This window comes from Sphaeramia orbicularis, chromosome 21 (genome assembly GCF_902148855.1).
Source record: "Sphaeramia orbicularis chromosome 21, fSphaOr1.1, whole genome shotgun sequence".
Classification (NCBI taxonomy): Eukaryota; Metazoa; Chordata; class Actinopteri; order Kurtiformes; family Apogonidae; genus Sphaeramia; species Sphaeramia orbicularis.
This window is the reverse complement of record NC_043977.1, coordinates 15,463,799-15,480,006: the sequence shown is the minus strand read 5'-3', so window position 1 is coordinate 15,480,006 and position 16,208 is coordinate 15,463,799. Positions and strand designations below refer to the sequence as shown.

Below are 16,208 nucleotides of genomic sequence, written 5' to 3'. Positions count from 1 at the left end.
CGGCGACCAAAAGCATTTACTGATCTAAACTGTTTAAGAACTTTTGATCCACTAATCCTATCAATCCATATAAATAATTGGTGTAAAATGCAGTTTGTCATCTTTTTATGGTCATTAGATATGACCCATTTGGACATTCAGAGGCTCCGTAGTTACCATGGAAACACCGTCACCTTCAACAACATTGATTCACCAGTAAAACCCATGGAGTTTAAACAATGACAGTGGATGGAGACACTTGGTTTATGTTCAGTTATTGATAGTTTTGCTGAAAAAGTCTGTTTTTTTTTTTCAGTTTTCTCTGTTTTTTATATAATATCCCTCAACTTTAATTTGAGCTTTTATGAACATCTACATGATCATTAAATTAAATATAAGAAAATACTTGATTTTCACTGAAAATTCGCAAAATACACGGGATAATATTATAATAAATGGTGATAAATTACTCAAGAAAGACTAAATAGAGAGAAAAACTCCTTTGGGAACTGACACAAAAGTCACATTGGGTTTTTATGCGTTAAAGGCTGCGACAGATGTAAGGAAATAAAATAATATCATTAATATCTTAGAAAATACCGAACCAAAACTACCCAATAGTAAAGCAAAATAGTTCAAATGGGCGCAGCATTTAATAACTGCAGCAGTAAAATGCAACATATTATACATATTAATACAGTGGTAATATTCATGCAAAAACACCATATATAATAATAAAACACTGACATTTGACTTTTTTCACTTTTTGTGCTGATAATACTTGCATACTTTACCTAAGTGTCATTTTATATGCGGAACATTTACTTGTAGGAGAATGTAGTCTCTATTTGTTTATGTTTATTTCTGGCAGAATGATTGCGCAATGGTGATACAATCAATATAAAGGTGCTATGACTAGTTATTCCTCATTCTCTAATTTAATGTGATAAATAGTCGATGAAGGAAATATATGTGGTTATAAATCTGACACTGACTAGATAAACTTTTGTTTCTTTCTGTCCCCTCTTAAACTGTGTTTATGAGCTGATTCATATGTACACTGATGTTAAATATTTTGTATTTCACTACTTTTTCTGTGATTAATGACCATTGATGGGTGCATTTGTAATTAACTTCTTGATTTTATTGTCTTTTTTAGCTTTTTTTTCTTTTTTACTTCATAGTTTGAGACAAATAAATGTAAAAAAATAAATAAATAAATATTGTCACTGTGTGTATCACTTTTGCTCAACAAAGAGAACCTGAATACATTACTTCTTGGTTTTATTGTTGTTTTTTTTTAGCTGTTTTTTCTTTTTTACTTCAAAGTTTGAGACAATAAATTAGAATAAATAAATAAATAAATAAATATTGTCACTGTGTGCATCACTTTTGCTCAATAAAAGAACCTTAATACATTACTTCTTCATTTTATTTTTTTAGCTGTTTTTTCTTTTTTACTTCAAAGTTTGAGACAAATAAATTTAAATAAATAAATAAATATTGTCACTGTGTATCACTTTTGCTCAATAAAAGAACCTGAATACATTACTCCTTGATTTTATTGTTTTTTTTTAGCTGTTTTTCTTTTTTACTTCAAAGTTTGAGACAAATAAATTTAAAATTTATAAATAAAATATTGTCACTGTGTGTATCACTTTTACTTAATAAAAGAACCTGAATACACTACCTCTTGATTTTATTGGGGTTTTTTTTAGCTGTTTTTTCTTTTTTACTTTAAAGTTTGAGACAAATGAATTTTAATTAATTAATTAATTAATTAATTAATTAATTAATTAATTAATTAAATAAATAAATATTGTCACTGTGTGTATCACTTTTCCTCAATAAAAGAACCTGAATACATTACTTCTTGATTTTATTGGGGTTTTTTTTAGCTGTTTTTTCTTTTTTACTTCAAAGTTTGAGAATAAATAAATTTAAAATAAATAAATATTGTCACTGTGTGTGTCACTTTTACTCAATAAAAGAACCTGAATACATTACTTCTTGATTTTATTGGGGGTTTTTTTTAGTTGTTTTTTCTTTTTTACTTCAAAGTTTGAGACAAATAAATAAATAAATATTGTCACCGTGTAAATCACTATTGCCCCCAAAAAAGAACCTGAATACATTACTTCTTTTTGGATTCAACGTCCACAATGAAACTGAAAATGAACGAGGCAATCAATTATTCTCGTAGTTTTCATTATTTCACAAAAATTCTGTAGAGTTGATTGTAAATAATCTGCACTGATGGATCTTGCTTCAGCATTAAATGATTCGGATTTAAAATGCTCATACTTTCACAAAATATACTATCAGATTACAGATTAGGTTATTTTTTACAGCAGTGTTTTTTCATCACTTTAATTTCCATGAGATCTAGCAGAAACTATGCGACCTAGTTTGAGCACAGATGGCATGAAAGCCTGGGGGTAAAAGGTAAAGAATTTTGCCTCCATAAGCTGACCTGAGTGGGCCACAGGTGGCTGCACCCATATGGACCATCCCATACGTACTGACCTAACGGCTCCTGGTCAAGATGTGGAGTCTCTTGGAGAAAAAAAAGTCATGTAAAAACTTCTATTAAGTTCATGCAAAATCCTTAAGCCTTACTCCAAGGTCTGTTTTAGTGCAGAATTTTGTTTGCAAGTTTCCCACTTAGAGCTATTGTGTATCCTACGCTTCACCAATTGCTTATTTTTCCACTTGATTTAACCCTCAGGATGGTTTCTAATGTGTATTCATGTCGTGAAAGGTTCAATAATTGTTGTCAAAATGCATCCATTTCATACAAATACATTTTACTCGAAGGAATTAATATTTCTAGTAGTTAAAAAAGTTAGATAGCTCATTTTACTTTTTTTTTTAATTGAAAGGCATTAATATGCATTGCCGAAAACAAGAAACATTAAATCTTGCAATAAAGTCAAGTAAAAATTATTAGACCACCCTTGTTTCTTTTCAATTTCTTGTTCATTTTAATGCCTGGTATAACTAAAGGTACATTTGTTTGGACAAATATAATGATGACAACAAAAATAGCTCATAAAAGTTTAATTTAAGACCTGATATCTAGACATTTTCCATGGTTTTCTTGATAATAACCAAAATCACTTAAGTTCTTCCATTAATATCTATTATAGTGCTGAATTTTGTTTGCAAGTTTCCCACTTAGAGCTAATGTGTATCCTAAACTTCACCAACTGCTTATTTTTCCACTTGATTTAACCCTCAGGATGGTTTCTAATGTGTGTTCATGTTGTGTAAGGTTCAATAATCGTTGTCAAAATGCATCCAATTAATACAAATGCATGTTTTACTCCAAGGAGGGAATATTTCTAGTAGTTAAAAAAGGTATTTGGCCCTGTATAGATAGTAAATTTAACTCTTTTTTTTTGTATATATGAATTGGAAGGCATTAATATTCATTGCAGAAAACAATACACATTAAATCTTGCAATACGGTGGTGTGAAACATTATTAGACCTCCCTTGTTTTCTTCAGTTTCTTGTTCATTTTAATGCCTGGTACAACTAAAGGTACATTTGTTTAAACCAGGGGTGTCAAACTCATTTTAGTTCAGGGGCCGCACTCAGCCTAATATGATCTAAAGTGGGCTGGAGCAGTAAAGTAATATAAAAAAACAGGTTACGAACTTATAAATAATGTCAACACCAAAGTTTTCTCTATGTTTTTGAGTGAAAAAAGTAAAATTCCATAATGAAAATATTCACATCTATGAACTGTACTTGAACATAACATGAACAAATACGAACCTGAAAATTCTGAAGAAAAATAAGTGCAATTTTAACAATATAACACCTTAGTTTATCATTTATACATGTGCATCACAACTTACAGATCACAGTAGACAAATTATTTAGTAACAAGCAGAATACTGGTAAAATTCCACTTACTTCTTTTAAGAAATTTCTTATTGTTCTTATTTGTTCAGGTTATCCACATTTTTTGTAAAAGGAAAGTCTGTAAATATAAACATTTTTGTGTAATTTTACTTTTTTTTTTTTTACACTAAAACAAAGACAAAAATTAGCATTTTTTGTTATTTACATGTTGTTATGATTGTATTTTACTGGTCTGACCCACTTCAGACTGATTCAAATGGTTTTCACATCCTTGATTTTTAATATCTTCATTATAATTGTTGCATTTCACAAATTCATCCCAGGGGCCGGATTGGACCCTTTGGCAGGCCGGTTTTGGCCCCTGGGCTGCATGTTTGACACCTGTGGTTTAGAAAAATATAATGAGAACAACAAAAATAGCTCATAAGAGTTTAATTTCAGAGCTGATATTTATCCATTTTTCATGGTTTTCTTAATAATAACCAAAATCACTTCAGTTCTTACATCAATATCTATGGCATTGTACTGACAAAAACAGTGCTTTTAGGCATTCCATGTTTTCTTTTCTGTCTGTTTTAGTCACATGACGCACACAGGAGTTACTACTTGATTGCATAACTATAGTTTTTGATGACTTTTGATGGTCTAATAATTTTTTTCTGCGACTGCACATATATTCTTGCATTAAAAATATTTCCATTGCATGAACTGGAAAAATTCTCCATTCCATGTGAGTTGGTGTGGAACATCTTATATGTGACACTACATATGCATGTTACCTTTGAGATCAGGAATCCTTCCATATACTCCAGTATTTTTCTGGGGTACTTGTCTGCCACGACCGTTCCCTCAGTAGAACCCCTCTCTTGACGTTCAGCCATGACTGCACTTGGGATAGAACTCCCCAGAGACCCTCTGAATACTGTGGCTCCTCGAGGGCTTTTATCTGTAAACTGAACTTCACAGCAAAGTATGTCCGGCTGCACAGACTTCGACAGGTGTATTTATGAATGGCAAAAGGAGATACAAGTGGACTATGGCTGGAGAAAGCAGCAGCAGCAGTAGGCTAAGCCGATTACAGCCAGATAACCCAGATTAGAGCAGGGGCTCAGTCTGCAGACAAAGAAACAACTCTGTGGCAAATACACTGCTGCCTTGTTCATTATCAGTAACATTCAGATGTCAATGCATTCTCATACCAGATATGTTTTTATGACCCCGGAGTGTGATTGACACTGCTGGACGCCCAAACTCTGAGGAAAACTGTCTCATGACGATGCACTCCCCTTCTTCCTTCCCATATGGCACGACTGCACTTCTGCTGGGAGACTAATGGTAGCATCAGATTTAATGACACAGTCTGCAACGTGACGTGGCTTTATGAGATTACACAGACACTAATCAGTTTGACTATTAATTATTCAGTTCATTAAACCGGTGAAGTACAGACAGGATACACCGTACATGTGATAGAGTTGCCCAAGTTGTTACCATCATTATTTTGACAAGGTTTTAAGGAGATGACAGACCAGTTTTGATGAACAGTGTTGAGTGCAAGGCCATCAGAAATGTTCAGCAAAACTTTTTTAAACTAAAACACTTTAAAAACATCACAAATATATAATTAATTTACATCAGGGGCGTCGATATCATTTTAGTTGAGGTGCCACATACAGCCCAAAATGATCTCAAGTGGGTCGGACCAGTATAATAACCTATCAATAGGTTCAGGTTCAAGGTTATTAAATAATGACAACTTCAGACTTTTCTCTATGTTTTAGAGTGAAAAAGTAAAATGACATCATGAAAATGTTGACATCTACAAACTGTCCTTTAAAGAAATGTGAAAAACATGAGCAACTATGAACAAACTGGAATTTCTACACAGAAATAAGTACTATTTTAACAAGATTATGTCTCAGCTTCTCCATTACACGTGCATTATGTTACAGATCACAGTGGATCTACAAAAACTCAAACCATTTCATAACAAGAATCATGTTAAAATTTCATTTTCTTCTCTTAATACATTTCAAGTATTTCATATTTGTTCAGGTTAATTCATTTTTTTCTGGAAATACAGTTTAAAATCATCAACATTTTTATGTTTGTTTGTTTTTTTTGTGCTAAAACAAAGAGAAACATTTGGAGTTGTCCTTGTTTATAGGTTATTAACCCATAAAGACTCAGTGCTACTTTTGTGTCAGTACCCAAATCAATTTCATTTTACACCAGTTTTTTGCATGTATTGATAGGGTTAATGGATCAACAAGTATTAAACATTTTAAACCAGTAGATAATTTTGGTTTCCAGTGGATTTTGGGTCTTTATGGGTTGAGATTAGTATTTTACTAAGATTTAGCCAGTATGTGGCCCCTGAACTAAAATGATTTTAACAGCCTTTACTGTTAATATCTTCAGTGTAAATTTTTGCATTTCACAAATTCATCCACAGGCCAGATTGGATCCTTAGGTGGGCCAGTTTTGGCCCACAGGCTGTATTTTTGACCCCCTTGCTTTACATAGTTGTATCAAATGTCACAAACTTTACAAATTCTGAGTTTCCAGTTTGGATTTTTATTGTAACCAATCTGTTGGATCCGATCATGAGCATATACAGAACAAATGGGCTTTTTTTTTTTTCCAGAAAAAATGCGAATGACAGTATCATTCGGGGTTGTTGTGTAACATCCCCCGAACTCAAATCCAAACAGAAGCACAGATCAGTCAATGTGTCCTTTCTTTTGTCTCGACACACACAAACACGACAGATGCCAAAGAAAGACTTTCAATATTAAGTTTTCACACATTTCAAACCAATAAACTCATTTATCTTCAAATAAAATGCACTTTAGATTTTAAGTTACTTATGTAATCATCAAAAACATAGTTCCACAAGACCAGTGCTGCTTATGTTTCATAGAAATACTTGTGGAGCGTATCTGCCGGTCAGCCTAAACATAGAGGTATATGTCACATGGTTTGTGGAAACTTCACATTCGTGTTAAAGCAGCTCTGGTTCATTTTCAAGTGGTCTGCTTAAAGATCCATGTACTTGGAGCTGGCTCAGTCAAATACTGTCTGACCTTTCATGCTGATGATGCTTTAGTAAAGGATTCAGTGTTTTGTTATAGCTCATGCTACTGATAATGGTCAAACTGTAGCCATATTACTGTAACAGTTTTCTCTGAGTACTTAAACTTTCTATTAGGCTTATGCACAACAACAAACTGCTTGCAGAAAATTAGAGTTAAACATCAGCCTATAAATAGAATGAGCCAATACAAGCCTTTAATTTAAAATGTATTTTAACAGCAATTAAATTCAAAAACTTCCTAATCTATTAATAACTCCAAACTTATTTTGAAACCCAATTTTACGTTAAGCTTCGGAACCAGTTTTATTGTATCGAAGTCTTAGTGCGTGTTAGAATACTGTTGTGTTAAAACCAAATACGACCTGTGCTATTATGTGATGAATTGCTACAGTCAAAGGTATTGAATTTTGTAACAAACTTAACACCAAAGGGCAGCTACAATCCAACAGTATCTGTGTGAAATAAAAGAGACCTGTAAAAAAAAAAAAAAAAAAAAGAAAAAGCACAAACTCCTTGAAATCAACAGACACTTCCATGCTACACTCACATGTTTTTTGAGTCATTTTGTGGTGTTGTTTTTACTTTTGTGTCACATTTAAGATATTTGTGCAACCAAATCCTTGAGACAGTTTGAAGCAGTGTCACATCTTTATCGGTGGACTATTGCTCCACCAGAACCTGGAGGCTTAATTCTAGCGGTGTCTGGAGTGGCTGCGGTCCCTGCTGGTGCTGTGTCTCCTGTACCTTCGGCTGTAATGACTGTGACTCCTCCTGTCTTTGCTTCTGTTGCTGCTCCTGGAGCTGCCTCTGCTGTATCTACGATGACTCCGTCTGCGGCTCCTCCCGCTGCTGTAGCTCCTCCCGCTGCTGCTCCTGCTCCTGCTGATGCTCGTGCTCCGACTGAAATGGCTATGGCTCCGCCTCCTGCTGCCATGGTGACTGTAGCTCCTTCTGTGACGGTTGGAGCTTCTTCGACGGTGGCTGGGGCTCCTCCTCCTCCTGCTGTAGCTGTGGGAGCGCCTCGTCCTCCCGCGGGTGTTGGCGCTCCGGTCTCGGTGGGGGCGTTCCCGGACCCTAGCCCTCTCCTTGCTGCGTCGCCCATAGCTCCTGCTCTTCACACCTTCCTCCCTCCTCTCCTCCCTGTCCTTGTTCCTGTCCCCGCCTCCTCTTCTATCCTCCGTCACCCTGTTTTTCCCTAAAACTTGGGCGTGCGTCCTAGATTTAGACACGTGTTTCTTGTCGTTGCTCTCGCCTGCTTTCACTCCATTCACTCTTCCCAGAACTCCCATCATTATATCACTGGCTCCAGGATCAAGGGCCTCCTCCATGGTTACCGGTCCCGCCTGGTCCTTGTCGCCTGGCGGTCTGGTAGTTCTTCCACTGCTCTTCTTCAAAAGGTTGCACAGCAGTTTCTCCCTGAGCTCCTTCTCTCGGCGCTGGAGCTCCAATGCCCGCTCCTTCTCCACCTCCACCCGATGGAGCTCTTCCTCCTGCTTACGACGGCACGCCTCCAGCTGCTGGAGCCGAGCTAATTCCTCCTTCTGTCGAGCCTCCTCCTGCCTTTTCTGTTCCTCGTGCTCAGCTCGCTCTTTCTCCTCTTGCTGCTGTTTCAAGGCCTAAGAGAAGGAAAAACACCGCATAGCAAAATAGAGCTCAAGATGGAGCCTTTCTGTTGCAGCACCTATAAACCGTAACAGTGTAACAAAATGAATATTCTGCAAATCAAACGAGGATTTTATTTAATATATTCATATCAATCAATCGATCAAATTTTATTTATATAGCCCAAATCGTAAAAAATGTTATCTCATGACACGTTACATATCAAGTCAATCAAAACCAGACTCTAAGCCAATTTACAGAAACACAACAGAATCCTCCAGGAGCAAACACTTGTGACTGGTGACAGTGGCGAGGAAAAACTTCCTTTTAACAGGCAGAAACCTCGAGCAGACCCTGAATCCTGGAGGATGGACGTCTGCCTGATGCACATCACCTTCCTATGAAAGTCGCGCTACATAGTATGTGATCTGTGCATTTTCTGATCCATTTTAAGATAAACCATACTGGGCTAATGGGCAGCACCAGTATAAATGTTGAAAAAGCTCTAAAAAACACCCCTCTTGACCAGATGCCAAAGCACATCACCTTCCTAAAATGGCAATTAAATCAACTTAATAATGACGAACAGATGTGCTATTGTCATAAATCATACTTACTTACATGCATTAGGTGGCTTAAAAGTAATTTACAAAGTCTTGCCATTAAACCTGCAAATAACCATAACACATGATGCAGGTGTAGGTGACTTATGGTTTATCACTCATGCTTGTGTTATGAAATTGCTTCTTAACTGCATAGTGATGAACAGGTGTGATTGGCTGTTTATGAGTCTCTTGTAACAGAAGACATCATCGACTGAGATGATTGTCTCTTCATGAGTCTGGTAGAGGGCATGTTTGGGTTTATTCAATATGTGCTTCATAGCGATTGCCATTTAAGTGAAACTATGAACAAATTACTGCCGATTACTTACCTCCTGCTGATATATACTGATGTGATTTTGTAGCTCAGACCTATTGCTTTATCACATCAGGTTAAACTATATAAAGCAATGATTGGTTGATGTGTCTGTGTGCATAACATTATTGCGTTGGGTGTTTTTGTGTCATACCTTCGCTCTGGCGAGCAGCTCAGCTATCAGACGTATAGACTCGAGGTTACGCTGGGCCAGCAGCAGCCTCCTCTCCTCCATGGCGATCTTCATCTGCAGCTTCTTCTGCTCCTCCTCCTGCTGTCGTCTCACCCTCTTCAGGTTCCTCCTCTCCTCTCGCTCCTTCAGCTTCTGCTCCCGTTTCCTCAGCCTCTCCTCCTTCTTCCTCTCTTTCTCCTCCTCTTCCTGCTCCTTCTGTTTCCTGAAAAAAAAAAAACATTTAAACACAGAAATGTACAATCGTGTGTGTGAAACAGCGCTGGCAAAAAATGCTTTATTTCCTCTGTGCTTTCTATTGAATTTTGTGGTGTTGTACCTCTCCTCCTCCTTCCGTTGTTCCTCTTCTTCCTTCTCTCGTCGTTTCTGCTCCTCCCTCTGTCTCTCCAACTCCTGTAACTTCAGTCTTTCCATACTCCTCCTCTTCAAAGCTGATTCACTGAGGTGCTTGCTGGTGTCAAAGGTCACCTAAAGAAAAAAAACATACCAAGTATTTTCACAGTGCTTGAAGTTAACTCTTTTCGCATAAATAATCTTGCAAATTGCAGTTATCAATCATTTCATGTTTAACTCCTGATGGTTGTAGACACTGGTCCCTGCAGAACTCACACTGTGAAATGCTCATCCTAAATTTCTGGTACCGTCACAATCTTATTTCATGTTACATTTCTTCTCGAAACAGTGGCATCAGTCATCTGCAAACTTCACTCAGTGTTGTTTTGCTGCAACCACAGATATCGCTTCATTCTGTCATCTTACATCCTGGACAGACAGGTCCGAAATTACAGCGTATAACCATCTTTAAACTGAGCTCACACTACAGAAGGTTAAAGAAAATTGGAACACATCAAACAGAACCTTTAGAGATGTTCTTCTCTCTAATCTCAAACGTGCACACATTACAAGAACATCAAACTCACACCATCAGCCACTTTAGGATGCTAGCTTTGAACATAACTGAAGTAATGATCCCGATTTGCACTCTTAAATATCAAAGATGTTTGGAATTATTAGCTTGTTTAGTCTGCAAACAGTTCAAGAGGTTTAATATGGGATCTGTGAAACCCCTCACATCACCACATAGTCTGAACCAAACATAATTACCAACCAAGGTCCCATGTCTTATGTTGTAAGTAAACTTATTAGAGTAGTTAGAAGACATCTGTTTCAGATCTGTGTATTTTTCTAATTTAATATAATCACCTTGCAATATCTTCTTTTTACTTAACTTCTTACATACACATCCTTCCTCACTTCTCCAGCCCTCATTTACATTTCACAGCAATGCTTATTCTGAGGATTAAGGGACCTGACTCCCCCTTCCCTCATTATCTTGGAAATGATGATGGCGCAGCATTAATTCTCATTACACTAAAAGGTCCTAAAGCTGCTGTGTTACTCTGCACATCACAGTCTCAGTGCAACAATCGGAGCAGATCCCTGATATGCCCTTAGTGACAGTTTAAACCAAAAATAACAACATAATGAAAAATAATAACTGCTTAGGGCTGTGTTGCAGAGGCGGAACAACAACAGGTTCCAGTGAGAAAATACAATACAACCTACAGAAGGAGCACACATTTAAGAGTCACGCTATAAACTTACTTTAAGCTAAAACTTTGGACACACAAGGTTTCAATAGCTTAGTGTTAAAAACTGGACATTAAATAACCCTTTTCTCTGTTCTTACTGGAACAATGAATCTTTTATGTGTGTAATTCTCTGCAGCAATGTAAATCTGCAGTACCTTGATGTTGCAGGCCACTGCTTTTCCATCTTCTCCCTTTAGCATTAACTTCATGCCACGCAGAGTGTCCATGGCTTTGGTGAAACCGCAGTACTCCTGATATTGGACATAAGCCTCAAAGTTTAGATGGCCACCGAAGCTGAAAGTGCTGAAGTTCTTGTCCATCATCTCTTCCCTGTATGGGTCCAGCATGGGGATGTCTACATTTCGCACCTGTAACAACAATAAAGTGTCAATCTTCTCAGTCTGTCATCTGATATTCATGACATAAAATAGAAATAAAAATAAATAATGACAAAAATTAAACAAAACAGAAACTTGAACTAAGACATTCACCTCTTACCCACAGACTAGTTAAAAGTTACATGTATGTATTTCTCAGGGGGGATGTATAATTCCACAGAACAGCAGAAACAGATATTTACGCTTACCTTGCCAAATACCTGGAAAACAGAAATTAGGACTTCTTCGGTGGGACGATCTGGGAACGGGCTGTCCTTTAGGCTAAACCAGCGGCAAGGAAGCCCCTCCAGGTGGATGGTGTCAGGCCTTTCTCCTGGCAGAGTCTCATTCATGTCTTTAGCATCTCGGAAGAATGAGTCCCAATCATGGCGTGTCGGGAAGTCTACTTTATTCTCTACTGCACGAACCTAAGAAAAGACACAAAATCAAAATATGCACCAGGGTTTATGTTGTCTCTGAAGACTGATGGAGAACCCAAATTGCTTTGAATGGTTTTGAGGAGGTTCTAATTTGCAAATGAATTGAAAAATACTACATTAAACTAATCCACCTTTAGTGACAATGTAATATACTCAAAACAATAACATAATACAAATAAAAGGTCATCCGTAGTCTGCAAAAAAGTGTAACAACGTGCAACACAATCCCTTCAAATTCATCATGGGCTTTGTTAAGCTGTAACGGACACATTTACCTTTAATACATCAGTAAATCCACTGAGTTTGATGCTCTTCCCATCCAGACGGCTCAGCAGGCTCTTCACCACTGTCTTATTTTCCACCTCCCCTTCAAAGCGGATGAAGTCCATGGTGCTCTTGGAGATCCGCAAAGCTGCAAACTGCTCAGGAGCAACCATGGCCTTCACCCTCTCCATTACCTCCCAGTTGGAGATGCTTTTGCCTGGCAGCTTGAGCTGGGGCAGCGCCACACTGATGGTCATCTTAGCAATGGGTTTGAGGTACAAGTTGTACTCAGTGGAGAGGCACACTGCCTCCGTAGTGTCGTGGACTATAGTGGTCATTATTCCAGGCAAGAAACTGGAGGGATAGAATGAGTCAGTGTTATTACTCTGTAGTTAACTGGTTCTGAAATAGCCATTTTAATTACACAAAGGATAGGTTTACGAATTCAATATGCTGTGTCTTTTCAACTAAAGATTCAGCATTTCGTCGGCTTCCTGATAAAACCTGCTATGTGACTTTTGGCAAATTTTACAGGAGAAACAAAAAACTGTTTATATAACATGAAACTGTGAAATATGACAAAAAAAATATCTGTTCCTTTAATGTTGGTACTTATGATGGAATGTAAACAACTTTCACAGGAAACTGAAATTTGAAGCTATAATAGGGAAGATAGCAGCTTTTTATTCCCAACCAAAAATGTCACTTAGCAGGTTTTATCAGGAAGCCGACGATTTTAGAAAGTACATATCGATGCTATGACCTCACAGAAGAGGATTTTTTTTCATAAACAGTCTTACTTTCTTACAGATTTACGCAAAACACATTAAACGGTGTCATTGCTTCGCAGATTTATGAAAGACAGCTCGCTATTTTAATTACAGTTACAATCGACTACATATATTGCCAATTCTGGACATCACATCAAGTAAATGAAGTAACTTAAGACCTAGTATGGCTTTATTCGATCCACTAAGACCATTTACTTTCAATATTTTCTTGCTAGCTAAACTGTACAAGCTTCCATACAATGCAACAATCGCAACAATGCAAGTCGAATTGTTGCGATTTGCACACTTCAGCTAACTGTCAACACGTACAAAACAATTACGCTTTAATTGTGAGGACTATTCAGTTTAATATTAAAGCTGCTTGACTTATAAAATATGTTTAGACCTGTTCTTTGTCTGAAAACCGTCAGATCTTGCGCGCAGGTGGCTAATGTTACTGTTACATCCACATTAAGCTAACGTTAGCTGCATGCTAGTTAGCATAAAGTGGTTTTACTCTGTAGCTCCAGTTTGACGACTCCGAGCTTTTGCATAATATTATCCAAGTATCAACAGTTTTAGTATTTAAAGTCCACTTACCTAACATTAGATCCACCAAAAGTGAGACTGTGTCAACGTATTTACTGAATCATTAACGAACGAGACATTGTGGGAAAACATCACTACTCATGTCACTTCCGTATACGCTAATTGAACTTTGACCCCGAAAAGAGACAACGAGTGTTAGAACAGTTTGGAGTGTTTAAGAACATCGCCATCGTGTGGAAAAAGTAAAGAAAACGTAAATAAATCATCCTTACTTGATTTAATTTGAGAGAGAGAGAGAGAGAGAGAGAGAGAGAGAGAGAGAGAGAGAGAGAGAGAGTAAATGTGGGAATTAGAATAAAAGCCACAAGTTTTTTTTCCCTCAACTTTATTGAAAATATTCAGGTTTACAAAACATATATTTTGAACAAACAAACATCAAGATATCAAAAAGAAAAAGCCTTTGAGCGGATAAATTTATGAAAAAAAAAGCATAGATTTAAAGACATAAGGCAGAATAGACAAATAATAGCATAAAAAAACAACACTATATCTAACAAAAATACATAAATATATACACCAGAGAGTTCAGTCTATTTTAAAGAATTCTTTATAAATTGTCAAGGTGCTAGTGCTTTTTTTTTCTTGTTAAAGATAAATTCTAAAGATTTGATAAATTTTTCAAATTCTATCAGGAAGATTTTACAATTTGGGTGTGTTTCGGTATATTTATTTTTGTGAATATGAAATTTTAACAAATAAAATGATCAAATTTACGACAAATTCGAAATTACGAATGTCATGTTCAAAATATGTAATTACATTTTGAGATGTTATAGTTATTTTTTCATCATTTCATTTCAAGTTAGAAGAGTGTTAACATAGAAAGAATAAGAGTAGAGTAGTTTCAGGACAAGAATGACAAAAGTTCCAAATTTCTTCCACGTCAGAAAATCAAGATAAAAAAGCCACAAGTCACACACTTACAAATTATTATTAAGCTACTCACTGAAAACAATAAACGCAAATAGGCACAAATTGCAATGTTGTCCACAATAATTGCATTGAGTCCCTGGTTTGATTTTTTTCCTGATTCGAACATACACATCTAAAAAAAAATATATAGAAAGGTATGGTTTCTGTTTTTGATTTTCTTTTATGTTTTTCCTTATTTATTTATTTATTTATTTATTTATTTTTGGCCAGTGGGTTGGGTGGGTGGGAAGGGATGGGTGTTGACAGTCAGATATGTCATTCTTGATTGTGCGTTGACTGTTACGAATTGATATAATGTATGTTGTGTTCATTGAAAATGTTCAATAAATATAGTTGGAAAAAAAAAATATATATATATATAGAAAAGTTTCTGAATCCAAAATATCAGCACTGACACACTGGACCTTGTATTATATAATTGCAAAGACTTATACTGCAATTATGTTTGCACTTTGATTAACTGTGCAGCTCTTATATTGACGGTGGAGCTGAGGTTAATGCCCTGCACCCACCCCTCAAAAGCGTCCTATATAAAATGACTAATTTGTGTCAGTAAATGTGTCATAAGGCGAAAGAACTGGCAGCTCCCATTTGTCACTTTTCTGATGCCAGTGTGTAAATTTAGCCTGCTTGAATGGCATTACTCATGTGTTATCTGTTTGGGGAAAATAGAAAAAAAGATGCAGATAGATTGGACGCATGGATTAGTCCAACAGTGGAGGCCCCAGGCAAAAAAGTTGGCACAATTTCCCTGAAAAGATGGCAGAAGAATTTACATAATGGGCATTACTCCCCTCAGTGTGTATGTAGGTCAGTAGCTGCAGTCAGACAGCCACTACTCTGTCCCGATCAGTGGCCATCAAAGAGATCGGCTGCTCCGGGCAACTGAGCTATGAAAACTACTCACCCAGGAAAATGCTTGTACCTTCAGGGACCTCTATAAGTCTTTGTTGACTTGATAAGGGCAATGACAAAGCTAAAAGAGTGTAGAAAAAGAGACCCTTTACTGTAGGATGTATTTATGGCAACACTTTTCAATGAGTGGGAAATTATCCACATGAAATCCTTCTTTTTATGATGGATTTGTTACAGTAAACTGCGTCAGAAGATAGACAAAAACAGATCACATCTGTGGATGAAGTAAAAGTACTGATTCCACTTGTTAACTCAAATGAAAGTGAAAAAGTACAGGCTCTGAAATGCACTCAGGGAATAAAAGTGTAAAGTAACCCATTTAAGGACATTTTTTTTAGTTTACCTTTTGTGCCTGTTTTATTTTGCTGCATTATTTGCATAATTTTGCAAGAAAAAGCAGCAATTTTTGAAATATTACCCAAAAAAAGTAATGAATCCTAAAATTAGAAGCTACAAAAAAACTCATTCGCTTCTTTATTACACCAAATATTAAAAGCAAACAGTTGGGAAAACAGCAGCAATGCTGGAGAGGATGTGGACACATAAATGCCAACCACTCTAAAAATGCAAATGTTTTGGAACCATGTTGTTCAGACAATGGAGAATATTTTAAATTGTAAAATTCCAATGGACCCCCAGACTATCTACCT

At 36.5% G+C, this 16,208-nt stretch overlaps 2 protein-coding genes across 5 annotated transcripts in view; both read right to left on the bottom strand.

Moving 5' to 3' along the window:
* The window catches only part of asmt (acetylserotonin O-methyltransferase), a 59,511-nt gene extending 53,584 nt beyond the window's left edge, over positions 1 to 5,927 (bottom strand). For both annotated transcript variants that reach the window (XM_030124795.1, XM_030124796.1), the window contains exon 1: positions 4,631 to 5,927. In XM_030124795.1, the coding sequence (XP_029980655.1) occupies positions 4,631 to 4,732 (102 nt within the window). In that variant the 5' untranslated portion in view covers positions 4,733 to 5,927. The remainder of the gene's footprint in view (positions 1 to 4,630) is intronic.
* A 481-nt stretch (positions 5,928 to 6,408) lies between these two features.
* On the bottom strand, positions 6,409 to 13,807 carry akap17a (A kinase (PRKA) anchor protein 17A). Of its 3 annotated transcripts, none has more exons than XM_030124792.1 (7): positions 13,702 to 13,807; positions 12,343 to 12,685; positions 11,837 to 12,055; positions 11,406 to 11,618; positions 9,978 to 10,126; positions 9,623 to 9,863; positions 6,409 to 8,564 (listed from the first exon to the last, which is right to left on the bottom strand). In XM_030124792.1, the coding sequence occupies exons 2-7, from the start codon at positions 12,667 to 12,669 to the stop codon at positions 7,641 to 7,643; spliced, it is 2,073 nt and encodes a 690-aa protein (XP_029980652.1). In that variant the 5' UTR covers positions 12,670 to 12,685; positions 13,702 to 13,807; the 3' UTR covers positions 6,409 to 7,640. The 3 variants fall into 3 exon arrangements, with proteins under 3 accessions (XP_029980652.1, XP_029980653.1, XP_029980654.1); XM_030124793.1 differs by having other exon boundaries at positions 12,343 to 12,689; positions 13,715 to 13,800; XM_030124794.1 differs by lacking the exon at positions 13,702 to 13,807 and adding an exon at positions 13,508 to 13,664.
* Between the last annotated feature and the right edge of the window lie 2,401 nt (positions 13,808 to 16,208).